We start from the raw sequence: 18,676 nt of genomic DNA on the forward strand, positions 1-18,676 counted from the left end.
CACTGAACTTTGTATTATGTGGTGAGTATTTTTATTGATAGGACTAATTAGAGAATCTCAGTAATTTCTGTCTTTTATCTGTGTTTTTTCCTGTGTTTATTTTAAATCTGTCTGCTGTGTCATTTTGTTTTCAGTAAAATGCTTCAAGGGTCCTTCCTTGTTCTTTAAATCAGTATTCAGTTTTACTTACCTTCTTGTTCATCAGTTATTTATTGACCTGTGGTTACTTGAAATTCTCCTACCTCAAAAACAAACAGAGTTTTGTGTAATTAAATGGAATTTTTGTAGATAATTGCAGTCATTATTGAATAATATTTGAGACATAAATACCAGGTACCTTAACGTTTCTTTATCTTAGAGACACTGTATCATGACCAATCTCATTATTAAGTCTGAAATTTCAGACTCTTGTGAGAAATTGCTTTTCTTTTAATGTCATCAGATAGCCAAACTATTAGATATAATTAATTATGACCTAGGAGTTGAATTAGGATGAAATAACTTAGTGTATAATCATATGTGAGGAGGACTTATTTCATTAATATTCTACTTTCTTCCCAATTTATGTTCATTAGAAATAACATTTAAATAGAACTATTTTTCTTAATACACAAATTTATTAAAATAGGATTATTAATAGGGGCACATTTACTTGTTAAGAACGGTTAACTGATTATAGTCTTAATCTCAACTGAGATATATATGAAATTGTTATGTTTGCTAAGAAGATTTGTGCAAATTTAAAGAGATTCTTAATTTTTATAAACCAGTAGAAAAATGTACTTATTTTTATTTTGGTTGTTTTCAAAGATGTTTTTAGTAAATTATTAATATATTAAAATGTTATAAGTTTTTCACAGAAACCCTAAGCTAAACATTTTTTAATGTAATATTTTCTTTCTGAGTTATCTTATGAATAACATTTGTTACTTCCAAAGTGCTATCAGTTGCCAGGCTCAGAGATAAAAGAGGGACATAGAATCTGTTCTTTTGGTGGCATTAAGTTGGAAATAAACCAGGAAGCCTTAATACAAGTTAAGTTAGTTCTGACATATACCATGTATTTTTTATGAACCTGAGCATGTTTATAGTTAGTAGGTAGACAGAAGTGTCTTAAACAAACCTGTTGAAGTCATGCATGTTTGTTGAAATGATAGCTGCCCTTTTCTTAGATGTGTTTTATGCCTTGTTGAAATTTTTAAATTTTATTACTTGTTAGTCACTAGTTTGTATGTATTCAGAGTTGTAGATTTATATAGTAATAGAATGACAACATTTTTTCCAGCTTTCTATCTAAAATACTTTTGAGGGGGAATCTTTTATTTTTATTTCTGTATGTTTCATACTAGACATTTATAAATAAAGGACAACATAGTTGTGTTAATGACTTTATCATCATTTACTATTTCACTTGAAAATTACGAAGAATAATATTCTAGTTAACTTCAGGTACATACAAATATTATTTTTAATAGCCCAAGAATAGGACTTATATTACTAAATGCTTAAATGCTCAGAATATATTCCAATAATTTAAATTTTATTGAATATAGAACTAACTTGGAAAATATACACAAACTATGTGATATAAACACAAATATTTATACATTCCTTTCTTACTGGATTTCACCCTTCCAGCTCTGTTAATGTGTGATTCAGTCATTTAATATGATTTTATAGTTCTTCTATACTTACATGCAATCTGTGGTTTTGATCAGGTGTTTCTTTTTTTCTGCTAATGTGAGTTAATTGTTGTAGCACAGCTAGTCTCTGATTATCCATTGCTAAGTGAGAAAAGAGTACAGAATAAAAAATTACAATTTAAAAATTAAAACATCTCAGTCAAGGCAGTTTTTAACTTTTTTGTTTACTAGCAATTTCTGCAAACACACCTCCCCCCATCACTTCAAAAAAATGATATCCTTTCAATTTAATTTCTTATTCTGGTTTCTGTTAGAAGTGCTAAGAATGAATAACTCTTTCTGAAAGACAGAGGGGTAGAAAGTGAAGTTTTGGATAACCTACATGCTGAGTAATCCTCCTTTGAAATACAGCAAATGAGTTGAGGATTTCATAGAATTTTTTTCCTAATTTATCTCAGGAATAGTCTGACCCCCCCCCCCAAAAAAAAAACAGCTACTATAGAAAAGACCATATTATAAATATTTTCATATTCTATCTATGACCCATAAGTACTCAAATAATCCTATTTAATTAAGCAGTTTTTCTGATTCAACTCATTTTGAATCAAGTAATTGTTGAAATGTTCTGCAAACCCTTGGTTATATTATTAGTATATTAGAGGGAATTTTATTGTCATTTTTCAAGGAGTTCACTTAAATAAAAATTCTTATTGTGTCCTGTTCTTATTGTAGTCATGGAAGAGAAATCTTTTAGCCTTGCCATCAAGTTGAAATTGCCCTTTAGATTTCTCATGTTTATAACCTCAGTAATTCTAGCTAGTAAAACAAAAACTTCATAAATATTCAAAAGGCAGCCTGGACCAGATCCAAACAGTTTCAGTTATATACCGCATTGTCTTACTAGAAATTTGTATTTTTTATTTATGTTCCCTACCCACCATTTCATATGGCTGTCATAGATCTTCAAAGTTTAGAATTAATTTTAGTATTTAGATTTCTAAAATTCCATTATTAGAAGTCATTTTATCTTATATAGTTAATCTTTGTAAGAGTTTTTTTTTTAACCTATATTCCTCTGCAATCAATAACGTCTCTAAACCTTTTAGAGTTTTGTAGATAGTTGGCCACAACAAATTGTGTTCCTAAATTTCTCTGTAGAATTCTTGTAAAACCATACAACTAGTAATGTTCATTAAATATTGTAGTTTAATTATCACCAACATTATTATACATCATTCATTGAACTTCCTTAGATCCATTTTGACACCATTTCTTCTTAAAAGTAACATAAAACCAAAAAACTCTGAAGGTAATCACACGAATTTTTTGTCTTGCGGTTTGAGCTGTATTAAAACTTACAGCAGCACTTCCAAATGGCCACTTACCACTGTAACTAGTGGTCAGATGACCTTAAAACAGCATTAAATTTGTATATATTGTAACTTGAATTGAAAATCTTCTGGGAGGAGAAAAGAGAAGACTGCTCTTGTAAAGCTGACTTAAATCACTTTTAATACCTGATTATGTATGTTGACATTTTGTCCACTGTTTAGCATTCTCTTTTGATTTATGCCATGCTGAATTACATGTAGATCATTGTTTTTAAATATTTTGAAAAAAAGAAGTTACAGTTCATTTTCTTAAACTCTTAACAAGTTTAAAATTAGTGTTTCATGAAGGAAAATTTCTGAGTATTCTAATGGCTTTTTTAAACAAATGATTTATTTGCTAGGTAAGTTCTCTTCTACGCTTTATGAGACTGGTGGCTGTGATATGTCACTTGTGAATTTTGAACCAGCAGCAAGAAGAGCGTCCAATATCTGGTATGTGTGAAGTCGTGTTAGGGGAGTTTATGTACTTGATAATAAGTTTGCCATTTTTAAAGTTTGTAAATCTTGAGTTAGAAGAGTTATTTGTTTATATTGGCTTAAATAAATTCACATTATGTAAAAATTTCCTATAGATGTTACTGTGGGATAGTGGTTTCCCACAATTTCAAATTTAACTCTCTATATATTGCATGATGGAAAAAACTTATTAGAAAAACATTTACACAACTATGTTAAAATCCATCAATTCTCTTTTTTGGTGTAATTTCAAATTTTTATTTCTGTGTGAGGATTTCAGCCAAGTGTCTTTTTAAATGATCGTCTTTCATTTTGTTTTAACATGTGTTTACCAACTATAAGGAGGAGGAGTTTCTTAAAATATGACTCATGTGTTACATTTAATTTCTTTTCTCTCCTTCCCTCAGGAAGAAATTATGTAAGATAACAGAAGTTTGGAGGAAAGCAAATAAGAAATAGAAACCTTGATCATATAACACAGTTATAATTTAGAATGTGTTAAAATTTTTGAAAGTTTTTACTAATCTGTTCAAATTGCTGTATTGAAACTCACTGTTGCTTGGTTAGCCCACTTTTTTTTCCCACAGGGGTCATTTGATTTATATTTTAGGACTTCTGTTTAATAATGGGACACTTATTTAAATGTTACATATCTATGGGCAGTTCACTTAGTTTTTTCAGTTTTCAGGGGCTATTTAAAACAATAAGATCTTATGGTCACTTAGCATGAACATTTAAAAACTGTACTCTTTAAGCTCTTTTAATACTGTTTCAGAGTTTACCCCCTCAGATTGAATTGCGGTGTTTAGATGATTTTGTAACTGTGGAAGCAACAGGAGGATGGAGCACTGAGAATAATTATGTTTAACATAATTCAAGATAAGAACAATTCCTTACACCATAATGTGTTAAGGTCTCAAGTTTTGAAATCTAAACTTGAGTGAACTGTGGAAACTGAATTGTCATGTTCTGGACTACCATATAGATTAAATTTATTGTGGCTCCTGGCAATATGTTAATTGCTTTCTTAAAAGTTTTCACAGGAACCTTAAAATCAGTTCAGTCGTGTCCGACTCTCTGTGACCCCATGGACTTCAGCACACCAGGTTTCCCTGTCCATCACCAGCTCCTGGAGTTTACTCAAACTCATGTCCATTGAGTTGGTGATACCATCTAGCTATCTCATCCTTTGTCGTCCCCTTCTCCTCCCGCCTTCAATCTTTCCCAGCATCAGGGTCTTTTCAGATGGGTCAGTTCTTCACATCAGGTGGCCAAAGTATTGGAGTTTCAGCTTCAGCATCAGTCCTTCCAATGAATATTCAGGACTGATTTCCTTTAGGATGGACTGGTTTGATCTCCTTGCAGTCCAAGGGACTCTCAAGAGTCTTCTCCAACACCACAGTTCAAAAGCTTCAATTCTTCGACACTCAGTTTTCTTTATAAGTCCAACTCTCACATCCATACATGACTACTGGAAAAACTAGTTTTGACTAGACGGACCTTTGTTGGCAAAGAAGTATCTCTGCTTTTTAATATGCTGTCTAGGATCCTTCCAAGGAGTAAGTGTCTTTTAATTTCATGGCTGCAATCACCATCTGCAGTGATTTTGGAGCCCCCCAAAATAAAGTCTGTCACTGTTTCCATTGTTTACCCATCTATTTGCCATGAAGTGATAGGACCAAATGCCCATGATCTTACTGAATGTTGAGCTTTAAGCCAGTGTTTTCACTCTCCTCTTTCACTTTCATCAAGAGGCTCTTCAGTTCTTCTTTACTTTCTGCCATGAGGGTGGTATCATCTGCATATCTGAGGTTATTGATATTTCTCCCGGCAATCTTGATTCCAGTCTAGCATATTTCATGATGTACTCTGCATATAAGTTAAATAAGCAGGATGTCAGTGTACAGCCTTGATATATTCCTTTCCCAATTTGGAACTCAGTTCTAACTATTGCTTCTTGATCTGCTTACAGATTTCTCAGGAGGCAGGTCAAGTGGTGTGGTATTCCCATCTCTTTCAGAATTTTCCAAAATTTGTTGTGATCCACACAGTCAAAGATTTTGGCATAGTCAGTAAAGCAGAAATAGATATTTTTCTGAAACTCTCTTGTTTTATCGATGATCCAGAGGATGTTGGCAATTTGATCTCTGGTTCCTCTGCCTTTTCTAAATCCAGTTTGAACATCTGGAAGTTCATGGTTCACATACTGTTGCAGATGACTGCAATTGTGCGGGAGTTTGAGCATTCTTTGGCATTGCCTTTCTTTGGGATTGGAATGAAAACTGACCTTTTCCAGTCCTGTGGCCACTGCTGAGTTTTCCAAATTTGCTGGCATATTGAGTGTAGCACTTTCACAGCATCATCTTTCAGGATTTGAAATAGCTCTACTGGAATTCCATCACCTCCACTAGCTTTGGTCATAGTGATGCTTCCTAAGGGCCGCTTGACTTCACATTCCAGAATGTCTGGCTCTAGGTGAGTGATCACCCCGTTGAGATTATCTGGGTCGTGAAGATCTTTTTTGTATAGTTCTTCTGTGTGTTCTTGCCACCTCTTCTTAATATTTTCTGCTTCTGTTAGGGCCATACCATTTCTGTCCTTTATTGTGCCCACCTTTGCATGAAATGTTCCCTTGGTATCTCTAATTTTCTTGAAGAGATCTCTAGTCTTTCCCATTCTATTGTTTTCCTCTATTTCTTTGCACTGATCACTGAGGAAGGCTTTCTTATCTCTCCTTGCTATTCTTTGGAATTCTGCATTCAAATTGGTATCTTCCCATTTCTCCTTTGCCTTTCGCTTTTCTTCTATTCACAGCTATTTGTAAGACCTGCTCAGACAACCATTTTGCCTTTTTGCATTGCTTTTCCTTGGGGATGGTTTTGATCCCTGTCTCCTGTACAATGTCACGATCCTCTGTCCATAGTTCTTCAGGCACTCTGTCTATCAGATCTAATCCCTTGAATCTGTTTCTCACTTCCAGTGTATAATCATAAGGGATTTGATTTAGGTCATACCTGAATGGTCTAGTGGTTTTCCCTGCTTTCTTCAATTTAAGTCTGAATTTGGCAATAAGGAGTTCATGATCTGAGCCACAGTCAGCTCCTGGTCTTGTTTTTGCTGACTGTATAGAGCTTCTCCATCTTTGGCTGCAAAGAATCTAATCAGTCTGATTTTGGTATTGACCATCTGGTGATGTCCATGTGTAGTCTTCTCTTGTATTGTTGGAAGAGGCTGTTTGCTATGACCAGTGCATTCTCTTGAACTCTATTAGTCTTTGCCCTGCTTCATTCTGTACTCCCAAGGCCAAATTTGCCTGTTACTCCAGGTGTTTCTTGACTTCCTACTTTTGCATTCCAGCCCCCTATGATGAAAAGGACATCATAGGGGTGTTTCTGTGTGTTAGTTCTGGAAGGTCTTCATAGAACTGTTCAACTTCAGCTTCTTCAGCATTACGGGTTGAGGCATAGACTTTGATTACTGTGGTATTGAATGTTTTTCCTTGGAAATGAACAGAGATCATTCTGTCATTTTTGAGATTGCATTCAAGTACTGCATTTTGGACTCTTTTTTTGACTGTGATGGCTACTCCATTTCTTCTAAGGGATTTGCCCACAGTAGTATACATAATGGTCATGTAAGTTAAATTCACCCTTTCCAGTCCATTTTAGTTCACTGATTCCTAAAATGTCAATGTTCACTCTTGCCATCTCCTGTTTGACCACTTCCAATTTACCCTGATTCATGGACCTAACATTCCAGGTTCCTAAGCAATATTGCTCTTTATAACATTGGACTTTACTTCCATCACCAGTCACATCCAGAACTGGGTGTTGTTTTTGCTTTGGCTCCGTCTCTTCATTCTTTCTGGAGTTATTTCTCCACTGATCTCCAGTAGCATATTGGGCACCTACCAGCCTGGGGAGTTCATCTTTCAGTGTCCTATCTTTTTGCCTTTTCGCACTGTTCATGGGGTTCTCAAGGCAAGAATACTGAAGTGCTTTGCCATCCCTTCTCCACTAGGCCACGTTTTGTCAGAACTCTCAGAAACATGACCCTTGCCTAACTCAGTGAAACTATGAGCCATGCTGTGTAGGGCCACCCAACCTTGTGCTAGAAGTCCTCTTATCCTGTGAGGAAACTGAGGTATTAAAAGATTAGATAACTGTCCAAGATCTCATTCAGTTGAGGAAGAGGTTTGAATATAAATACTCTGACCCACAGGTTATGCGCCTTATCACAGCCCTAGGAAAATTTGACTTTGTAATTTGAAGTTTACATGGAAAAGTAAAGACAGTGTAAATGTCATATAATTGTTCATGCATTTATTTTTCTTTCTACTATTTGACAAGCTGTTTATTCCCTAAAGTATTTTTCATTTTATTTTAGTGACACGGATTCTCATGTATCCAGTTCTACCTCAGTTCGATTTTATCCACATGATGTGGTAGGTTTTCCTTTATTTTTATAAAATGATATATTTTTGTTAGTTATATAAAGCAGAAAAATGGTGAAGTTATATAATATTGATTTTGTTGAAAACTATGGCAAAATCACCTTTGCTGTTCCAAAATGGATGTCTTCTCATAAGTCCTTTGTTAAGAAATAAATATAAAACCCCGTAAAGTTGGATTAGCTATATATGAATGCGTAATTATACTTCTAAGACCTTTGTCATTTTTGAGATTGCATTCAAGTACTACATTTTGGACTGTTTTTTTGACTGTGATGGCTGCTCCATTTCTTCTAAGGGATTTGCCCACAGTAGTACACATAATGGTCATCTAAGTTAAATTCACCCATTCCAGTCCATTTTAGTTTGCTGATTCCTAAAATGACATTCCTCACCAATGTCATAATCTAGGTGTGCCATTTTAAAACTTCACTTTGAATATTATGGTTTTGGTACATAGCTAACTGATCTGGTACTGTGAGCTGTTGGTTAACTATTAGTTATTTTTATATCAGTGTGTATATCTGTGTGTGTGTGTGTGTGTGTGTGCACGCACGTGGAGAGCTTAGTGACATTATTGCTCTATTAAAAAAAAACATAGAAGATACAGTGGGTATATTTTAAAAGATAACAAAGATAGCACTGCCTTTGTGTGATACATATAAAGATGTATATATTGAGGTTAAAAAAATAAAGTAGATAAAATCCTTACAAGCCATATATGAGATATTTAGATAAATTTAATGCCAAAGGGATTAATTATAATGTTTGCTCAAGTCCTTTGTGTTAAATGACAAAGTAGTATTTTCCACCATTAAATGGTGTGAGAGCCTTGAGATAGCACAATTCTGGCTAGTGCTATGCTAGATGTAGTCAACTTTTGATTCTTTCAGAGGAAGGAGAAGCTGGATGAGTTGAACCTGAAAGAAACATAATGTGGTAATATCCTGTATAGCCTCAGCTGAGCAGTGTGCCAAAACAAAAATAAATGCGTATGGGAGGGATTTGAAAACAGCAGTAACGATGTTGAGAGAGTATGGGAAGAATTGAGCATTGAAGACATTGAATCCAGGGCAGAGGAGCTTATATTTACCATAGTAGTGAGCTTCACAGCTTAATGAGAGAAGAGAAGGGACAGGGAGCAGGATACCACTAACCATTCTCTGTAGGTTGTGGAATGGATCCACCAGCTATACAGCCATAAAATGCTAAAATTTCAAACACTCCCTAATAAAATCTTTCCAAAAGCCCCATCAGTTGATTTGCTTTGTTGTAGAGATTTCTTTCTTTGTCACCTTCTGTAGTTTCTAATGATCATAAAGTATCCACAAGAGTGGACTAGTATAGAGCATTAAGGTGGTTTTGATAATCTGCAAGCTGATTGGGTAGCCCTTGAATCATGACTTGATTAAAGATATTTTAAGCCTTTCAGTGCTGATTTTCTTTTAGCTTTCTCTTCCACAGATCCGACTGAACAGACTATTGACCATCGACACAGATTTATTGGAACAACAAGACATTGACCTAAGCCCTGATTTGGCAGCTACTTACGGTCCAACAGAAGAAGCTGCTCACAAAGTTAAACACTATTATCGCTTTTGGATCTTGCCTCAGCTGTGGATTGGCATTAACTTTGACAGACTCACACTTTTGGCCCTGTTTGATAGGTGAGAATGTAGATTTTACTTTTAAATTGAAACGTTTCAAATTACCCGTTGAGTATTTGACTTGGTTTCCATGTTGGAAAGTGTTTTCTATTTTAGAAATCACTTTTATCATTAAGAATCATGCAACTGTGTTTAAAAGCCAGAGAATATGAGGTGTTAATGGGTGTAAGGTTATACATATTATAGTGACTCTTACTATGAAAGGTTTAAGAGGAAGTTTCTTTCCCTACTTCTTGTCACTAGTCTTAATAGTAAACAGCAGTAGTTAGTTATGAACTTGGTGGCCAAATGCTGCTTCTAGTTTACTCCAAGGAGTAAAAAAGGCTGGACTTACTCTTCCACCTGAAACAATGAAAAACAGATAAAATTCATGAACCAGTGGTTTTCAAGACACGGGAGATAAGACAGAAAAAGACGGTGACACCTGAGAGATAGGAAGCAAGTTCTGTGAGCCCTGCAATTGCCCAGCTTACTGCCTAAAGAGAGTTTCCAGGTTCTGATCCTGAAGTAGAGTCCAGCAGACTTGCTGAGTTGAGGAGATGGAGCTGAGTCCAGGGAGACTAGAGCAGCCTGAGCCTGTGGTACAGAACATCAGAGAGAGGATCGCTGCTCAGAGAGAAACTCAGAGATGTGTAGTGGATCCCCTCACTGTTTAGCAGAGTATTGGTAAGAGAATGTGTGAGGAGACTAGGCCAGGGGAGAGAATCATGTAAAAGAAATCATGTGAATCATGTCAAAGAAATAGAGGCACAGTGCCTGGCACACAGGGCTGGGAATGGTGCCTGTCCTCACCTGCTGGGCTGAAGAAACTCATAATAATTCATATTTTATGGTGCATTATGTACAGTACTCAGGAAAGTCCTGCCTTAGAAGTCGGAGCACTTAGCCCTAGTATAGGCACTGTTCCAGACCCACCTAGCAAGTCATAAAAGCAAGACTTGAAAGGATCCAACTGTTTTCAAGTAGTGTAGCAAAGCTCAAGAAGATTTATAGAAATTCAGAAATTCTCACCACATAAAAAGTTGAGGTTCACAAGGTCTGGCATCCAGAGAATACCAAGCATACAAAGAAATGACAAAACGTGATTTATAATGAGGGAAATAATGAGTCAGTCGAAACCAGCCTTTAGCTGTCACTGATATTAGAATTAGCAAAGACATTAAAGTTATAACTATACTTTGCATGTTAGTAAAAGTTAAGTAGATATATGGAAAATGCAAAGGAAAAAAAAAGACCCAAATTGAACTTGCAGATGAAAACTAAAATGTCTGAGATGAAAAATACAGTGGATGAGATTAATGGTAGGTTAGACATTACAGAAGAAAATCTTAATGAAGTTGAAAGCATGGCAGTAGAAACTATTGGAAGTGAAACAAAAGAAAAAGAATTCCCCTCCCTCCCCTCAACAAAAAGAACATACAGAATGAAAGTATGCTCTGGGAGAGGTGGGGAGAGAAAAAATTTTGAGGAAGTTAATGGTGGAAAACTTTCCAAATTCGATGAAAACTATTGAAGAATCTCCTTGAATCTCAAGTACAAGAAACATGAAAAAAACTATAGCAAGGCATATGGTTGTTCAAAACCAATAATAAAATTTTTTTAAACTTCAAGAGGAAGAAGATACAGTTTGTATAGGGGAACAAGGATAAGGAAGACATCAGATTTATTGTTGGACAAAATCCAGATAAGATAATGAAGCAACATTTTTAAAGTATTGAAGGGAGAAAAAGCTCAACCTGGAATTCTGTAGCCAGCAAAACTGCAAAAGCCAGGATGAAATAAAGATAGTTTCAGACTAGAAAAAACTGGGAAGACTCTTTTTCTGGCAGATCCACAGTACAATATAGTACCGGATTTCTTTCAGGCAGAAGGATAATAATACCAACTGGAAATATGGAGCTACCCAAGGAAACAAAAGGTGAATGCAAATGTTAACTACATGAATAAATATATAAAATTTCTTCTTACTAATTAAATCTTTTTGAGACATAATTGGATGTTTAAACAAAAATGATGATATATATTGTGTGATTTATAACATAAGTAAAAGTAAATTTCACAATAATAATAGCATAACTTTTATCAAGATAAACCATATTGTAGGCCATAGTATGTCCTTTACTCCAGGAAAGGACATTTGAAAGTATACTACTATAAGTTTCTTATACAATATGTGAATTGATTTAAGTTTATTTGAGTTAGACTACCATAAAATGTATACTTTAAACCCTAAAGCAAACACTAAGATAACAAAAGAGTTATAAATGGTAAGTTAAAAAAATAAAGGAGATAAAATAGACTTACAAAAATTATTCTCTTAATATAATATAAGGCAGAAAAAGAGATCAAAAACAGATTGACACAAGATAAATGGCAAGGTGATAGTTGGGAAAAGCCAGAAATTGTCAACTTGGAGAAAATAGCAAGACTCAATTCTTTGCTGCCTATAAGAAATGCACTTTAAATATAAAAGTAGAAAAGATAGATCATCCTAACACTAATCAAATTAAAGTCGGGATAGCTAAATTAATATCAGGCAAAGTAGTTTTCATATCAGACAAAGTAGATTTCATTGGAGAAGGCAATGGCAACCCACTTCAGTTTTCTTGCCTGGAGAATCCCAGGGATGGGGGATCCTGGTGGGCTGCTGTCTGTGGGGTCGCACAGAGTCGGACGTGACTTAAGCGACTTAGCACCAGTAGCAGCAGCAGCAAAGTAGATTTCAGAGCAAAGAAAATGTTCTTTTTACTCCAAGATAAAAGGAGGTGGTTGTATAATGATAAGGGGTTAGTTAATCCATAGGATTTAACCATTCTAAATGTTTCTACATCTAAACAATACTACAAACTAAAAGCTGATAGAAATAGAAATGGATAAATTTACAGTTATAGTTGAATTCAACATGAAAGAGAAAGTGTCAGTTGCTCAGTCATGTCTGACTCTTTGCAATCCCATGAACTGTAGCCTCTGTCCTTGGAATTATCCAGGCAAGGATATTGGAGTGGGTAACCTTTCCTTTTTCCAGGGGATCTTCCCAACCCAGGAATCGAACCTTGCAGGCAGACTGACTGCAAGTCTCCCACATTGCAGGCAAATTCTTTACCGTCTAAGCTTATATACCTCTCTCAGTAATTGATAGAACAAGTGTAGAAAATGAATAACGATATAGTAAATTTGAACAATACTGTCAACCAGCCTCAAGTATCAATAACCTCAGATATGCAGATGACACCATCCTTATGGCAGAAAGTGAAGAGGAACTAAAAAGCCTCTTGATAACAGTGAAAGAGGAGAGTGAAAAAGTTGGCTTAAAGCTCAACATTCAGAAAACGAAGATCATGGCATCTGGTCCCATCACTTCATGGGAAATAGATGGGGAAACAGTGAAAACAGTGTCAGACTTCATTTTTTTGCAGATTTTGCAATATCAGTGCAGATGGTGACTGCAGCCATGAAAAGAAAAGATCCTTACTCCTTGGAAGGAAAGTTATGACCAACCTAGATAGCATATTGAAAAGCAGAGACATGACTTTGCCAGCAAAGGTCCGTCTAGTCAAGGCTATGGTTTTTCCAGTGGTCATGTATGGATATGAGAGTTGGACTGTGAAGAAAGCTGAATGCCGAAGAATTGATGCTTTTGAACTGTGGTGTTGGAGAAGACTCTTGAGAGTCCCTTGGACTGCAAGGAGATCCACCCAGTCCATTCTGAAGGAGATCAGCCCTGGGATTTCTTTGGAAGGAATGATGCTAAAGCTGAAACTCCAGTACTTTGGCCACCTCATGTGAAGACTTGACTCATTGGAAAAGATGCTGATGCTGGGAGGGATTGGGGGCAAGAGGAGAAGGGGACGGCCAAGGATGAGATGGCTGGATGGCATCACTGACTCGATGGACATGAGTCTGAGTGAACTCTGGGAGTTGGTGATGGACAGGGAGGCCTGGTGTACTGCGATTCATGGGGTCACAAAGAATCAGACACGACTGAGTGACTGAACTGAACTGTCAACTAACCTAAGCTGATGGGCATTTAGGAAACACTTCACTCATAACAACAAAATATATGTTATTTTACGTGCACACTTGAACTTTTATCAAGATAAATTCATATTCTAGGCCATAGTATAAGGATCAAATGTAGAAGGATGCAAGTTCTATGTAGTATATTCTCTGACCATAGTTGAGTTAATTATAAATCAGTAACAAAAGAACCTTGGAAAATTCCTAAATACTTGAAAGCAAAATACCTCCAAATAACTCACAAATCAAAGGAGAAATCAAGAGGTAAATTCGAAAATATTTTTAAACTGAATAAAAATTAAACACAGCTTACCAGAATTTTTGTGATGTTGTTAACATATTACTTGGAAGAATTTATAGCACGAATAAGAAGAAAAGTCAATTCAGTGCCTTCACCTTCCCTTTAGGAAAGTTTAAAAAAGAAGAACACATCAAACCTACGTATTCAGAAGCTAGAAAATTGTAAAGAACAAAGTGGAAGTCACTGAGGAGGACTCAGAAGACAGAAAAGTCAAGGAAACCAAAACCTCAGTTAAATTAATGCACTCTAGCCAGGATGACCAGGGCCAAAAATGTTACAGATGAGGGCATGTGAGCTAGGATGTCATGATAGGAATGTGAGCTAGGATGTCATGATAGATTCTACAAGTAATAAATGGATAATAAAATATTATGAGTGGTTATATGTAAATAAGATAAATTTCTTGAATAATAGAAATTATCAAATTTCACTCTGAAAGAAATATAATACTTAAGAAATACAATACCTATCAAATAAATGGGCATTATAGTTAAATACCTTCCCATAAAGAAAACTATTCAGGTCTAGAGAGTATCAAAATAATATCCCAAATCATAAAAATAGGCTTTTCAACAAGTGGTGCTGGCCCACTGGACTTCTCTATGCAAAAAAAAAAAAAAAAGAATTACCTTGTGTCATATTGTAAAAATTAACTCAAAATGGATCATAAACCTCAGTGTAAAGTCTAAAATATAAAATTCAGAAAAAAGCAAAACATAGAAAAGATTTGTGACTTTGGGCAAAATTGCTCAGATGTGACATAAAAAACAGGATCAATGAAAAAAATGGATGGATAAATTAGACTCATCAAAATTAAAAGCTGACAAAAGCTGACAGGAGAACACATGTTCAGAGACCAGTGATGTGGCAGAATGTAGTGTAGCAGGGCTGGCAAGAATCGCTGGGCTCGGCAAGTCTGGAGTTCCACATCTGCCACAGAAGAACGAATGGAGAGATGCCAGTGTTCCGCTCATTGTTTTGAAAATACTGTTGAACTTATTTTCATCTGGGAGAACTGTCAAGTGAAATGGTACAGAGATGTTTGTGAATTTTATTTTTTAGGTGAATAGATCATTATAAATAGGGCGTTGACTTAATAAAAACAAATGAAAACATTTTCATGATTATAAATGCAATTTTTTATGAAATACATAGAAAGACTTTAAGGTAGAGGCCAGCCACAATCCTTCCACCCAGAGAGAACCATTATATCGATACATGGTGTATTTTCTTAATAGAACTTACATCTTCCTACAGTTCTGTGTCCTGCTTTTTTTGTATAGCGATGTACTGAGCATGTTCCCGTGTCAATAAATGTTCTTTAAAATCAAGACTTTTAGTACTCTTGCCTAGAAAATCCCATGGACGGAGGAGCCTGGTAGGCTGCAGTCCATGGGGTCGCTAAGAGTCGGGCACGACTGAAACAAGTTAGCAGCAGCACATATTTTACATTTTGTGAGTAGCATTTGCCTAAGAAGTAATGAGACAAATAGTTATTTTTTTGGCATTATCTACAGAAATCATTTTAATTGCTGTATGTAGTATCTTGGATTTCACACTGCTTCTTTTACAGGGTCACTTTAGTAAAATATAGAACTGTCTCAGAAACTGATAGAGTAACTTTTTAATTTTCTAGAAACTCCTTTGAATATTTTTCAAACTTATTTCTTTGTATATTTCCTTTATTTGCCATCCAAGTTGGTTAGTTATTTGGCAACAAATTTGACAGAAAAGCAGATGTTAAGAGTAAAGTTATAACATAGAAATTAAAACTATATTATGTATTAGAACTTCACAGTCCTCTGTAGCATGCTTTATTTGCAATAAGAATGTGTGCTACTGTTGGTGGGAATGCAAATTGATACCGCCACTATGGAGAAGAGTATGCAGATTCCTTAAAAAACTAGGAATAAAACTACTGTATGACCCAGCAATCCCACTACTGGGCCTATACCCTGAGGAAACCATAATTGAAAAAGACACATGTACCCCAGTGTTCATCACAGCACTGGTTACAATAGCTAGTACATGAAAGCAACCTTTTCTTACTCTTCTATCTTTTTGCCTTTTCATACTGTTCAGGGGGGAACAGTATGAAAAGCGGGAATACTGAAGTGGTTTGCCATTCGCTTCTCCAAGTAGGGAAAACCACTGGACCATTCAGTTATGACCTAAATCAAATCACGTACGATCGTATAGTGGAAGTGACAAATGGATTCAAGGGATTAGATCTGATAGACAGAGTGCCTGAAGAACTATGGACGGAGGTCCGTGACATTGTACAGGAGGCAGGGATCAAAACCATCCCCAAGGGAAAGCTATGCAAAAATTCAAATGGTTGTCTGAGGAGGTCTTACAAATAGCTGTGAATAGAAGAGAAGGAAAAGGCAAAGGAGAAAAGGAAAGATAAACACATTTGAATGCAGAGTTCCAAAGAATAGCAAGGAGAGATAAGAAAGCCTACAGAAATAGAGGAAAACAATAGAATGGAAAAGTCTAGAGATCTCTTCAAGAAAATTAGAGATATTAAGGGAACATTTCATGCAGAGATGGGTACAATAAAGGATAGAAGTGGTATGGACCTAATAGAAGCAGATGATATTAAGCAGAGGTGGCAAGAATACACAGGAGAACTGTACAAAAAAGATCTTCATGACCCAGATAGTCATGATGGTGTGATCACCAACCTAGAACCAGACATCCTGGAATGTGAAGTCAAGTGGCCCTTAGGAAGCGTCACTATGTACAAAGCTCGTGGAGGTGATGGAATTCCAGTTGAACTATCTCAAACCCTAAAAGATGATGCTGTGAACATGCTGCACTTAATATGCCAGCAAATTTGGAAAACTCAGCAGTGGCCACAGGACTGGAAAAGGTCAGTTTTCATTCCAGTCCCAAAGGCAATGCCAAAGAATGCTCAAACTCCCGCACAATTGCAGTCATCTCACACGCTAGTAAAGTCATGCTCAAAATTCCCCAAGCCAGACTTCAACAGTACGTGAACCATCAACCTCCAGATGTTCAAACTGGATTTAGAAAAGGCAGAGGAGCCAGAGATCAAATTGCCAGCATCCATTGGACCATCAAGAAAGCAAGAGAGTTCCAGAAAAACATCTATTTCTGCTTTATTGACTATGCCAAAGCCTTTGACTTTGTGGATCACAACAAACTGTGGAAAATTCTGAAAGAGATGGGAATACCAGATCACCTGACCTGCCCCCTGAGAAATCTGTATGCAGGTCAGGAAACAACAGTTAGAACTTAACATGGAACAACAGACTGGTTCCAAATCTGGGAAGGAGTATGCCAAGGCAGTATATTGTCACCCTGCTTATTTAACTTATATGCAGAGTACATCATGAGAAACACTGGGCTGAATGAAGCACAAGCTGGAATCAGGATTGCTGGGAGAAATATCAGTAACCTCAGATACGCAGATGACACCACATTTATGGCAGAAAGTGAAGAAGAACTAAAGAGCTTTTTGATGAAAGTGAAAGAGGAGAGTGAAAAGTTGGCTTAAAGCTCAACATTCAGAAAACTAAGATCATGGCATCTCGTCCCATCACTTCATGGGAAACAGTGACAGATTTAATTTTGTGGGGCTCCAAAATCACTGCAGATGGTGACTGCAGCCATGAAATTAAAAGATGCTTGCTCCTTGGAACAAAAGTTATGACCAACCTAGACAGCATAATAAAAAGCAGAGACATTACTTTGCCAACAAGGGTCGGTCTAGTTGAAGCTGTGATTTTTCCAGTAGTCATGTATGGATGTGAGAGTTGGACTATAAAGAAAGCTGAGCACTGAAGAATTGATGCTTTTGAACTGTGGTGTTGGAGAAGACTCTTGAGAGTCCCTTGGATGGCAAGGAGATCCAACCAGTCCCTCCTAAAGGAGAATAGTCCTGAATATTCATTGGAAGTACTGATGCTGAAGCTGAAACTCCAATACTTTGGCCACCTGATACAAAGAGCTGACTCATTTGAAAAGATTCTGATGCTGGGAAAGATTGAAGGCGGGAGGAGAAGGGGACGACAGAGGATGAGATGACTGGATCGCATCACCAACTCAGTGGACATGAGTCTGGAGATATGAGTCTCCAGGAGTTGGTGATGGTCAGGGAGGCCTGACATGCTGTAGTCCGTGGTGTCACAAAGCATCAGACACGACTGAGTGACTGAACTAAACTGGAAGCAGCCTAGATGTCCATCAACAGATGCATGGATAAAGAAGTTGTGGTACATATAGACAATGGAATATTAGCCATAAAAAGAAACATGTTTGACTCAGTTCTAATGAGGTGGCCAAACCTAGAGCCTATTATCCAGAATGAAGTAAGTCAGAAAAAGACAAATGTCGTAAACTAGTGCGTATTTATGAAATCTAGAGAGATGTTGCTGATAAACCTACCTGCAGAGCAGCAGTGAAGGCCAGAAAGAGAGAACCGACTTGTGGACCCTTGGGTGGAGAGGGTGGGGCGAGTTGAGAGAGCAGCATTGAAACATGCGCATTACCGTATGCACAATTAGATGACCAGTGGAAATTCTCTGTGTGACGCACGGAGCTCAAATCCGGTGCTCTGTGACAACCTAGAGATGGGGTGGGAGGTGGGAGGGAGGCTTAAGAGGGAGAGGACCTTTGGCTAAGGACCTATGGCTGATTCACGTTGATATATGACAGAAACTAATATAATATTATAAAGCAGTTATCCTCCAATTAAAAGTAAATAAAAAATTTTTAAAGAATGT

At 36.4% G+C, this 18,676-nt stretch overlaps 1 protein-coding gene across 5 annotated transcripts in view; it reads left to right on the forward strand.

Moving 5' to 3' along the window:
* Window positions 1-18,676, forward strand: part of PCNX1 (pecanex 1) — a 190,092-nt gene that overhangs the window by 85,684 nt on the left and 85,732 nt on the right. For 3 of the 5 annotated variants that reach the window (XM_069596912.1, XM_069596913.1, XM_069596915.1), the window contains 3 exons: window positions 3,376-3,466; window positions 7,877-7,934; window positions 9,390-9,607. In XM_069596912.1, coding sequence (XP_069453013.1) covers window positions 3,376-3,466; window positions 7,877-7,934; window positions 9,390-9,607 — 367 coding nt within the window. The remainder of the gene's footprint in view (window positions 1-3,375; window positions 3,467-7,876; window positions 7,935-9,389; window positions 9,608-18,676) is intronic. The other 2 variants (XM_069596914.1, XM_069596916.1) reach the window with 1 other exon arrangement.

This window comes from Ovis canadensis, chromosome 7 (assembly GCF_042477335.2).
Source record: "Ovis canadensis isolate MfBH-ARS-UI-01 breed Bighorn chromosome 7, ARS-UI_OviCan_v2, whole genome shotgun sequence".
Classification (NCBI taxonomy): domain Eukaryota; kingdom Metazoa; phylum Chordata; class Mammalia; order Artiodactyla; family Bovidae; genus Ovis; species Ovis canadensis.